At 46.0% G+C, this 12,223-nt stretch overlaps 1 protein-coding gene across 1 annotated transcript in view; it reads right to left on the bottom strand.

Moving 5' to 3' along the window:
- Positions 1-11,962, bottom strand: part of LOC142085631 (putative cation-transporting ATPase 13A5) — a 34,159-nt gene extending 22,197 nt beyond the window's left edge. The window contains exons 1-7 of the mRNA XM_075157694.1: positions 11,900-11,962; positions 6,794-6,967; positions 5,487-5,633; positions 5,196-5,266; positions 5,039-5,119; positions 4,414-4,483; positions 2,066-2,200 (exon numbers count right to left, since the gene is read on the bottom strand). Coding sequence (XP_075013795.1) covers positions 2,066-2,200; positions 4,414-4,483; positions 5,039-5,119; positions 5,196-5,266; positions 5,487-5,633; positions 6,794-6,967; positions 11,900-11,962 — 741 coding nt within the window. The remainder of the gene's footprint in view (positions 1-2,065; positions 2,201-4,413; positions 4,484-5,038; positions 5,120-5,195; positions 5,267-5,486; positions 5,634-6,793; positions 6,968-11,899) is intronic.
- Between the last annotated feature and the right edge of the window lie 261 nt (positions 11,963-12,223).

The raw sequence follows: 12,223 nt of genomic DNA, 5'->3' as shown, positions 1-12,223 counted from the left end.
CTGCTTCGTGCCAGAGTAAGTCTCCTTAGCTGCAACGTTGCTATCTGCAGTCCCTTCGTAGAGGGTTTCTTTGTGCTGAATAGTTTTATCCTTGCTAGGAGGCTATCAACAGGACGACCAGGTTGTAAAGACTATCGTTACAAAACTGACGTTGCAAGAAGAAAAACAGAAATTCTAATTTAGCTGGGTGTCTGTGCTTTGCCAGTTTTTGCAATCTAATTCAGACAATTACATATCCTGAGATAATGATGACGTCAGCTGTCATTGCAAAGCCATTAGAGAGAATGCCTTATCTTGATTTAAAAGTTGCAATTGCAAAAAACTGATCCCCGAGTGTGGATTTCTTCATTAGCATTGTTCATGTGAAGATGTCAAGCCAGTTTGAAGAATATCCAGAGGCCCCAAACATTGTAATTCTTCCTGCCAAAATTATGAGTCACACAATAAAACTGGCCTTGCCAAAGAAAGCTGAACGGACTTTATCTGTTCGTCATGCTCTGCAATACCAGGACGCGACACCAACACTTTAAGTACAAAGGTGCGCTCAAAGAGATGCGAGTGCTTATTCAACATGGGCGTGCTAGTCATCCTCCAGATATTAGTCAGAGAGACAAAAATGTGATGCACAGCCAACACACCTGTGCTGGCAAAAGCCCAGTATTCACAAAGCCCTCGCTGAGATCAGCGTGAGGCATGATAAAAGCATGTCCTTGGCAGGGCGGAGGGTGCACAGGAGCGCCCCGTCCGCACAGCGCACCGGTGAGCACAAACTGCCCAAAGCCCCGCGAGCCCGGGGACCTGGGAACTATGCAGGGAACGTGCTGTGTGCCTCTACCAGCCCAGGGAAAAGCAGAGTTGATTCCAACAAAAGCCAGCTCCTGGAAGGGCAAATTATTGCCTCCTCCTGGGCAGCACTTCACAGAGCAGTTTGCTATACCACCTTCTCCAGGAACCTTTCTAAGGGCCAGATCTTGCCCTTCGCCAGTATTTCAGTGCAGGAACAATGATTTTAGCAGTGAATTTGGAGGCAATGTGAGCTGTGCCTGGCTTTGAAGCAGAATAGGAGCATGAGAGTCAGGTCAGTGCACCCCAGAGCTGCCGTCCTTCACCCTGCCACCACCTCTAATCACATCACGCTGTCTGCAGGAACTGCAATTCTCAATGCTGTCCTCTAACTCTTATATTTTTCCTGAAAATTAACAAGACGTTTACCAGAACACAGGAATCTCCACTTCGTTTTTGTTTTTAAGTCTTGACGATGCAGAGGAATGTGATACCTAAAAATCCAGACCTGAGAGACTAAAACATTGCCTGCCAGACTCCTGTTCTTATCGCTCTTTCCCATCTGTACTTTTATTCACATAGTTTCTCTTTTTTCCCCTATTATACCCCTTCTCCATGTGATTTTTGCCTTCCCTGTGTATTTAAAGTGGGCTCAGAAATCAAAGAAATGTTCTCCCAACTCCCAGTGAGAGTGTTCTGCGTTCCCAGCAGGAAGCACCAGGAAGCTCATCTGGCTGCATGAGGATACTCAGTGGCAGGCAAACGTTGTGTAAGGCTCAGCTTGATCTGTTTGCCTTTGCCATAGAGACTGAAGGTTTCAGGTTTATCACAGGTGAATGCTTTAGGTCAAAAAGTGAATGAGCCGAGACTATTAGAAAATGCTTCCAAGCAACTGTGTCCATGACAGAAGTGTTGAACAGATTTGAGAAATAAAAAGTCACGCTTCTTTTTGCTGTTAAGATCTGCTATTTAGCAAACCTTAAGAGAAGTGAATCCTCCTGAAATCACAGTGGGAACCAGACTCGTGGATATAGTCCACTTTCATAAAGTCTTACAAAGACCAGGTATCAGACTTCAATGTTCTTTAATTCTTGGGAAGTTCAAGACCCCAGGTATGACCATTTTAACTCTTCTATAGAAATAAATCCGTAGTAATACAGCAGAATCCACGGCAGTAAAAAATAACCAGAAAGAGCATATAAACAGCTACTTGTGTCTGTGGTAGATGAAATTGCTAGCAGACTGCAGGATGGGGAGCTGGCAAGCTGCGCAGCAGACTCACCTGTCTGAGGTCGTACACGGTTAAGCCAACAGAAATGATCGACAGGATTATGATGGCCACTGAATATTCAGTGTAGCCTTGGCTCAGCCACAGCGTGAGGGTGAAGGCTTGGAACACGTAGAAGGGGTTTAAAATCTGCAAACACAAATGTAACAGGGGATGGGAATAACACACGTCAGGAGAGATCAAGTGTGGGAAGAGGTGATAACATTTCATTACAGTGTCCAGGAGTCTTAAACACCAATTTGAAGGGCTGTTTTGCCATGCCAAGGCAGCTTTCTTTCATGGCTGTTTTAGAGTGTTAATAGCCTCCAGCTCCAAACTTACCAGCTTACATGTAGTTTGTGGTGTTTGTAATTAAAACCTGTTGCTAACCAGTTACTATGCAGCAGCATCTATGCTGGCAACTAAGTCAGACTTAAGGGACTGTAAGTCAGTTGTTTTCCCACTGTAACCATCTAACAAGGTGGCCTTAACATTTCTGATATTAAGTAATTGCTATACAGGAGATACTACCCAAATGTGAAAAAAAAAAACCAAATTACAGTAAATGTCTTTAATACTTGTGAATTAAGAAAGTCGCTATGAATACGATATTTATTTGGAAAAAGAAAAATGGTAAAGAAGAACTTCAGGGTCTGTGGGGCCATCAGTAAGTAGTCTTAGATTACAGCTAAAATGAAAGCTTGATTTCCTTCTACTTCCATACTTTTGACTACTCTACATTGCGTCAGTCTTACAATACCAGTCATCACTCACTTTGATGTGTTATGCTAAAACAGGCAAGAAGCCCCACTGAAGTCAGGGAATATAATTTTGGCTATTGTGGTATCTAGCTAACAACAAAAGAATTCAATGAAGTTTTACAGAGATTTTCCCACTGCTTGGCTTGTCTGAAGGAGTGACAGACTTTTCTGTAGACCTGGTATAACTAAAATAGCCACTGAAAGAGCTTTCTGCATAAAGATTGGAACTGAAATGAATTATTCATCTGACAAATTTGGTCCCTCAATGAAAATTTAATACTTTCTTTGACATTCAGTAGGACAAAGAGACAGACACTAAATCAGGATGCCAGTCTTTGGCCACTGAAGCTGTATCTGGACTGAAATACCACAAGCTTATGAGGACCAGTCTGCCTCCAGGCACAACCATTAATATTTCAAACATGAAGCTTCAGCCTTGGATGGAAGTGCAAAGTTCAAATTAAATAAACTTTTTAGAGTGCTACACTGGAGTTCTCTTCAAAACCATCTCCAGGGGGCACTGAAAGGTTGGTAACATCAAATTCAATGAATTTCAGGAGCCCTGGAGCTTTTCTTGTATTTTGTAGGGTTTCAAACAAACTCCACTTAAAGTTCAGACACATGCTAGCTTGGAGTCCCAGCATTCATAGCTCTTTTCCATTTTAAAGACATTCATGTAGCATCCATAATCCACTTAAGTGAACACAGATGACATCTGTGTATGCAAAATATCCTGTATGCAAAGCCTCTGCCTACAGGTCGGCAAAGATATATGTCCAGCATTTCTATATGCAAACTCAGCAAGTAGCCATCCATACATGTCTCTCCTTATCTACAAGATGTGTTTGTTTTGTCCTCTGTAGAGGAAAAACAGTCTTGCTGTGTGTCCTTATTTATGCAGGAAAAAAATTGTCTTGCATCTATGTCATAGGAGAAAAGGAAGTTACTAGGTGAACAAGGCAATTATAAAATAGGAATTTTGCAAATGTTTTCCCCCATTCTAAAGCATGCTCCCGATTTACACAGCTATTGAGGCCACAAGCAAGCTTGTACGATGCTTTGTACTACCTTTGGACTACTAAAACAAGGCTAGTAAAGAGGAACAAGTATGCCTTAGTTGTACCAATAAAATTTTCAGTGCAGATCATTATCAAGAGCTTACATGAAAGGACAGAGTTACTGATGTGGCTATGGTCAGTCCTAGCAGTTGCAGAAAGCACGAGCACTCCAGGTGCACGGCACTGCTCAGTCACGAGGCAAGATGTCCCAGCTCGTGGGAGACGTTCAGTCAGGAATAAGGGCCTACAGCAGAGAAGGAGGACATCAGCCCCCTCCACTACTGCTCTCCAAGAAGGGACACGGTCATCGTAAGGGAAACACTTAGCTGTTATAAGTATGCAGCACCAAGCATCCTCTTAGCTTTATATACTTCCCTGTAACCTTCTGCCAGGAATACGTGCTACTAGCCATAACGGAGGTTCATCCAACTGTCCTCCGTGGCTTATGCCTATGAAGCATAAATTACCCCATCCCAGTGTGCCCAGGTAAAGTCTTCCAAACACTTCAAACCTGTCCCACCAAGCGCTAGTCTAATTTACTGACCTCTTTAAAAAGTAACTTCCAAATAGGACGAATTTCAACTTCAATGGCATTAGGCCCACACACCAGCTGCCTGTAGGAAGGTAGAGAAGAGTTCCTCATGTTATAGCTTAGTCACACAGGGTAAGACTTCATGTGGAAAACTGTGCGCCCAAATAACATTAACACTTACCTAAAAAAAGTAAGTCCTGGGGGTACCATATGCCTGAGCAGGACAAATAAACCTGTCAGGAAGCTATTGTATCTGAGGCAGAATTATACAGAGGCAGAATTTTACTGTTTCCTTGCTTGCAAAGATCGTCAGTTTGCTGCTAAACCCTGTGATGAGCTTTCCAGAGGCCTTTTAAGGAGATGATGGCAAAGGAAGCCAGTCACACCTTGCTGTGCCCTGAACCCCACGTGGAACCGGTGCAGTTTTCCCCAGACTTATCCTGGCATCACTGAGAAGATAACGAGCTCAATAGAGTGTAAGGAATAATGATTTTGCACCTCTCCAAGTGTCACCCAAGCAGTTTGCACTGCCTTACTACTAAGGTGAGTAGCAAGAAACTCACATGAATTTGAAAGGAAGAATTGATAGGTCACGCTGTCACAATTAGCTCATATGTCTACTCATTGTAGACCGTACCTGATCTTCTGTTCTTCCCGTGTGAGGCCAGCTCCAAACTTGTGGTGTATGCTGTGACATGTGTTGCTGTCTTCTAATGATCTAGGACAACAGGAGAAAGTTCAGACAAGGGACTCCCCTACCACAAAGGGTTTTGTAACAGGCTGTTGACACTCACCCAACTTTCTTGAATTCTTTTACAGAGAAGTCCCAAATATAACGGATTTTCTGCACCTGGATACATCTCATCTGCAAGACCAAATAGCAAAAATTCCTTTTGCCATCCAAGGGAAAACCATCTCACTGTTACAGAAATGCTTCCCGTTTTAGGAGAAAACTCGAGCTTATGTAAACAGGATTTGCAGGAAGATGCTGACAGAGCACCCTTCGGAGTCTCCAGGTGCCTTGACTCCTATTTTCACCCACCTCCTCCCTGCCATCTTTCTTCTCCATTTAATAGAGGACTTACCTTTAACTGTGGCTTCATTACAGCTCTGTTTATGACAGAGTCTTTATCAGCTACAAGAGGACCATCTGAATTACTACTGACAGGTAGTGCCAATGTGGACAAATCAATCCATGTCACCTTCTTCCGGGTGTATCTCTGAAACTCATCCTAGAGAAATAGAGCACAGTTCAGTGACAAGTCCAAAATGTTGCCTGTGATAATGTTTCCTGACTCTGGGAAGTATATATGAGATTCCCAGAGAACTAAAGTACTGTGGCATCATTGCAATCATAGCAAATATAAGTCCATAGTAACAGGGATGTTGGTATCAGTGTTTTAGTACCAATCAGTAAAGCACTTCGAAGTCAATCTCGCAATCGTCTCCATTTGCTTTCATTCATGCTGCAGAGCAATTTCAGAGAAGATGAAATTAAACCAGAAGATGTGCTTCAATAGCTACTGGATGGATATTCAGACTATGGGATCAGACTAGAGCTAGTTGGAAGTAAAAGCTTTCTGAAATACTTCTGGTGTGGACATTGAGTTCTCAGCACCAGCTTCTTTGCTCTACAAAACTCCTATAATGCTGTGTTACTTGCTATACATCCATAACCAAAAAACAGCTCAGCTTTATTGCTATACATGCATTTGTCAGATTGAATTGTCCTTTAATCAGTTAAGTCTAATGTAACTAGTTACAATGAGCAACAGATTACTCATTTAGAGGTTTGAGTGCATTTATTTTGGGAATATCATTGCAATGTTGAGCGTTAAGTGTCTTAAGCATTTGCTCTACTAGAACTGGGTTAGGTTTTTAATTTACAGTCATGGAGTCTTAGAATATAACCAATACCTGAAATCTAGCTCTCCAAAACCCATCTCCTCAGCATTCTCCAATAACTTTAAAGCAGAAAGGCTACTAACAGCCATAACTTCTGAAGATGATCCCTCTGCTGAAGCCAGTTGGCTGCACCCCATGCACATAAAGGAAGGGAAGAAGCAGAGCCCTTTTACAGAACATGTTATTGGCAGAGGGCAGCTGCTGGAGCCCATGGATGGGCAGCAGCAATGCCTGAAGTAGGCTCTGTGCCCAGCCTTCAGGCAGAGTAGCTGCACTCTTGTTAGCATAAACGTGGTCTTTTATGCAGTATTTCAAACTCTGCAAATAAAAATGGTTGGTCCTCTGAAGTTTGACTCATCCCTGCTGCTCCACTTCCAAAAGTGGAAAGTGTTATTAACCTGCTACATCATGCAAAGAGAGACAGGCTGCCTTCTCTGTGGAAACAATAGGTTCTGCAAATAACAATGAGCTAGGAGGGTTCACCTACTGTTGTTCTGAGCAGAACAATGTCTGCTTCTTCCAAGCTGCAGCGGATGCAGTTTGCCCACACATCCCACTCGGGCTTCCAGTAAAACAGCAGCAGCAGAGCCCCACAGGACAAGATGTATCCAGCAGTGCACAAGCCCCTCCGCCAGCCTTGGGTTTTGTAGCCAAATATCTCCTGTACAGCAAAGAGAAAGCATTCTTTGTTAACAAGTTTGACCTTGGCATTTGTTCATCAGTAAGCCCAAGCGTATTGAAAAGAAAGGCTGGTGACTGAAGCCCTCCCTGCTCGAAGTCATTTTTGGAAATGAGAGTTTGCTGATTGATACAACATAGTTAAGAATACAGCAGAGCTGCTGAAAGGAGGACACTGCTGGGCTGCTGCCGGCAGAGGAGCGTTCTCACATCAGCTCTCCCAAGATTAATGAAGAATTAACTCCAGTCTGGAGCTTTTACCATCACGACTGCAGCTGACCCATCATGGTAATACTTCTCTATCTGCAGTGCTAGCACCAAACAGCCCTGCCTGCCACCGAGGAGGATGTGTCCATGCAAACTTAGTGCTGACTGCTGAAATCTACCTTGCAGCAGAGGCACAGCATCTGCCTCAGGGAAAGAAAACTGCCAAGCCCTGAGCAACTCCTCTCAGGTACCAGGTACCATATCTACTGGTGTGTTATCTTCCACCACATACACCTTATCTTGAAAACAAACATGGAAGGGCTCTTTTTGCTCTGTGCACTCACTTCCTCCAACTTATTCCGCAGGGCATCTGTAATCTTCCCTACTTTCCCTTTCATTTTGATAGCCCAATAGTCATCTATTCAGTGATGCTCCATTGTCTGTGAAGGAGATTGTTAAGTCCATAGCTTTAGTTTTTCCTCTTGAGAAGAGCTTTGGATTTTTGTACCCTTTGGTTTGCTTTAAACCCGCCCATGGGGCTAACAATTACTTTAATGCCTGTAGCATAACTGGATCCTTCTCTACAAGCTGGGTGCTTTCCCAGCCCTCTCAGTGCCCTGCAGGGCATGAGGGAAGGGGGGAGATGCTCCATCCACAGCAGGTAGCTCACAGCGCCCTTTGGACACGTCACCCACATCCAGCCTGGTCATAGCTCTCACAGTGAGACAGCAGCCTTGGTAGGTGCCAGCCTGGCCCTGCAGCCCTACATCCACCCCCTCAGCAGCTTTGTGTCTGTCCCTTTCTGCTCCCCCACAGGCACCACGGCAGGAACCCAGGCAGCCCCCATGATGGGGCTCGCTTTGTGCCACCCCATGCTATGGTAGATTGTATAAAAGTTTAATTGGGAACAGAATTTTGGTTTAAGGCTGAGATGAAAACCTAGAAAAAGATTTAATTTGTTGTGTTGCACGCACTGCTGAAAAAAAAAAGAAAATCTATTGCTTTCCATCAGGTGTCTCCTGCTGCAGTGATCCATTTGTTTCACTATATAGGGCACTTCCTGGGCACTTTCCAGCTTTCTTCCGTAGTCCAAAAAGCCCAGCTCCAGGCAATCCCTGCAACTTCACCCTAGAGCTGATGGCAAGGGCAGGAGAGCACCCATGCTCAGAAGCAAGCAGAGGAAGCAGCAGCATCGCAGGGGAGCAGCTGCGGTGCTGCCCCGCCCGTGCCTGGCCCATCGCTCTGGCACCAGCACAGATGCTGGCAGCTGCCCGCTGCCTGTGGGTGCTGCAGGACAGGCCCGTGCAAGGAGCTGCAGGAGCAATCCTGTGCCATCACCAAGGTGAGATTACCTAACCTCAGAAAACAGATAACCTCAAACCTCAGACCACAGATAATTACCCACCCACCCACCGGGCAGCGGGTGCGTGAGGCACCTGCCCCTGAGGAGGTATCAAGCGACCCTGCAGACGTAGGCAGAGGTAGTAAGTAAAAGGAAATGGTTTTTGTACGTCTTCTTGTGACTACACTGAATGTTTTTCCAGAATAGCTTGCCAACTAAAGTACGCAATGTGGTGGCATAGTGTAACCTATTGACATGGCTTATGTCAATGGGTTGAGAGGAGGGGGAAGAAATGGTGTTTTAAATTATAAAAAAAAAGAATAAAAATGAGAAAGTCCCACATCTGAAATATATGCCAGAGAAATGCCAGAAAGATGACTGGTGCTTTACAGGATAAAGTTTGCAACAAAGCAGAGCTCCTCGGAGACAGCTTGTACAAACAATTGTACTGGTTCAACTTCAAATATAATTTTCAAGTGATTTAAAGGCAGTGGAGTAAGCACCTATTTAGGTTTAAGAGAGCAATTAACTTGATTTATCTGAACTCTGATCATAATCAACATAAACTAAGCTGAAATCAATGCAGTTCAACTGAAATAAAGATAATCATGCAGCCCTTATACCAGGTTAGCAAAATCCATTTCAAACCAGCTCCATAGCTTTTAGATGTGCAGCCCTGCTGTATAGAAAATATTATTCCTTCAGAGGCCACGGAAGTTTAAATCAATAACTACAAATGGTGTTTTCAGAGTGGGAGGACAAACCAGTGTCCACAACTAAGGAAACTCAAGGAGATTTTCACTTGCTTGCCTTTTCATAGCAGGAATTTTATAAATACATTCCAAATGCAGGCCTGGAAAACAAGGAGCCTGTTATGGGGCTGGCTGGAATGACAGGAGGTGTGTGGGACCACAACTCATCCATCACCCCACAGGGATGTTAGAGGATCAAATCTGCAGCCAAAGGCAAAGGGGCGGCTGGGGAAGAGCTATGGCGTTAGGGCTGGGTGAGTGCGGGGCCGGGGGTCGCCCAGTGAGAGCATTTGGGGATTTCTAGCATGAGCCAAACATGGGCTGTTGCCAGAAAGTGGGGCTCTAGCGCACAGCTATATGCTAAGCACAGCAACTGCAGAACCCAAAAATGCATTAGACATGATGGAAAATAATCAATAGAAGTACACTGTACATGTCTAAAAGGGCTGGTTTAAATAAGTGGAGTGGTGCTGTGAGCTCTTGACATCCAGGGTGCTGGGGAGGTGCCCCTTCCCGCAGGCTGCAGGACCCCAGCACAGCTGGGTCATGCCAGGTCCTCACCGCTGGGCCAGCACGGGGCCAGGCGGGAGCCCCAGTCTGCCGGGCCAGAGAGACGGCCTCGGCTGGTGCAGTCAGTCCCCGTACACTGCAACACATGGCCGATCCACGGGATCGTTCTGCACAGGCGAGGTACCAAGGCAGCCTGTGCTAGTGCACAGTCTGTCCCCAGAGAATTCACACCGGGCGTTCGCACAGTACGTAGGAGGAAGCACCGAAGGCCAGAGCTGAGGGAACCCACGTTCACGGCTGATTTGCTGAGCCTGGCTGCAGTAAGAAGAGTTTTCCAAGAAGTGCAGTACCTGGAAGCAAGGCTGCTCCAGCAAACAGGACCACAGGAAGATGTATTATGAAAAGCACCGCTGAGCCTGATGCCAACACCTTGCACAAGGCTGTGTCAGCAGCATCCGGGGCAGAGCCAGGGCGCTTCTCTGCCAGCAGGGTTGCGGCCACAGGCTGGAGGGGCAAGGGAGGTGTCTCCTGGAAGTGGGTGCAGCTCATCTAGGGTGCACAGGCTCCCAGTTAAAAGGCTGCTTGTGACAACAGCCTGACTCCCCCCATCCATCCATTCTGGCCCTCCATCTTCATCAGGGAGTTGGCATCCCCATTGCTTCCCATGCGAGTAGAGGCAGGCATTGAGGGCCATATCCACATGCCAGCTAATGACCCCCTGAAGAACACTGTCTGTAGCAATCAGTATGACACAGATGATCCCTAGCTGACTCCTTACCTGTCTCCCACAGCAGATTTTTCATTTTGAGCTAGATCCAGACTGCTGCAACTGGCCTGAGCTCCCTAGCCTAAAACAAGCTCTCATGAGCAGCAGTCAAATCCCAGCAGATATTTACTGAAGGCAACCAGAGAAGCTGAAGCCCCACTGCTATTAGTAGCCCTGCAAGCAATCCCGATACAGAGGTGCAGGTGTGCTCTGCAGGGCGGGATCTTTCCCACCTGTGCATGCCCTAAGCACCTGCATCCCCATGACGGAGGCATTTTTCTCAGTCCCCAAGGCTGGGCAAAGAGTGACACGGAGGTGCTGGGAAGTACCTGCTAGCAGCCTCTGCTTGCAGAGGACAGAGACTCCTGTCCTGGGGGAGCATGTTGCTGTGCTTCCAGTGCATGCAGTGCATATATATCTCTAGCAAATACAGGAGTCGCAGGACTATATTTTACACCTGTGCAGAGGCATCTACTTCTGTGCCCACTCTGCGCACTGGAAATATCTGGATTCCAGTGGTTCCTTGCACACAAAGCTGGAGGAGAAAGTCTTACTCCCACCCTCACCAGACTCTGTGTAATTACTCCGTGTTAGCAGGTAGAGGAAGAGTTTCCAAGTCATTGTGTTTGCAAAGCACTCACTTAGTGCAACCCTTCCAGGCTGCTGCACATAATCAATAATCAATCACAATCAAAATCAGAAAGTGGATTCAATTAACGTTAATAAAAAACCCTTGTAAGGACAGAGCAGCTCCATAAAAGCTGCTGTAAAAGACTGAGAAACAAGGGATTCCTGCCATGAGAACCGCGGCAGGCTCTGGTCATCTGCCCAATCTTCCTAGACATGCTAAGCAGCAAAGACCCTTGCATTTCAGGAGAAGTGATTTACTCACTACTTCAGAAAATTGTCCAGGTTAAAACTCATTTCTAAGCACTTTCCCTATGACTTGCTTTCTGATACATGATGACCCAGTAAGGGAAAGTGTACCCATTAGTAGAGATCCTCACAATTAAGATGGAAAAGACAGTGGAACAGACAGTGGGGAAAGGGACACTGCTCCCTGGCCAGATGGCTTCTGGCGGGCAAAGAGGTCTCCTCCATGTTCCGTGCTTCTGGACTGAAGTAGTATGTTCCTCACTTAGCCCTTACTTTGCAAAAATCAGTCTCAAAGTCAGCAAGGACCGATCCAGGGTTTTGCCTTCACCAAGGCTATGTTGAAGAGACGGTGCCCGAATGGGGAGCGAAGGTGAAGAAGCAGCAGAGGCCTATCCAAAATGGGCATGTGGGAAAAGAGGCGCACAAGGAAACCAAAACCCAGCGCGGTCCCCCACTCCTTACCAGCTCATTTTCTTCATCCTTGTTGAGGAGCACACAATGATCCTTCCAAGGCTTTTCCTCCATCTGACCACACTGTTTTCAGTCCTGGATGTCCCTGTCGGTGGGTCAAGCAACGTTGAACGCAGTTACTGACTTGAACTCAGGCCAGTGTTAAAGTCCGCTCTCACCATGGTCCTGTCTGCTGCCTTTGAAAGCCTCACAGGGCACACGCTTCTTATTAGGCTCCCAGCAGAGGGAGGAAAATCCACCCTCACGTGTAAAGCCCTTAAATCTCTGGCTTATGTAAGACGTGCCTTTCTCTGCCTCCCGGCTTTGCTGCGCTGG

Source organism: Calonectris borealis, chromosome 9, assembly GCF_964195595.1.
Source record: "Calonectris borealis chromosome 9, bCalBor7.hap1.2, whole genome shotgun sequence".
NCBI lineage: Eukaryota > Metazoa > Chordata > Aves > Procellariiformes > Procellariidae > Calonectris > Calonectris borealis.
The sequence above is the reverse complement of the archived record's forward strand: the minus strand, read 5'-3'. Positions and strand labels throughout refer to the sequence as shown.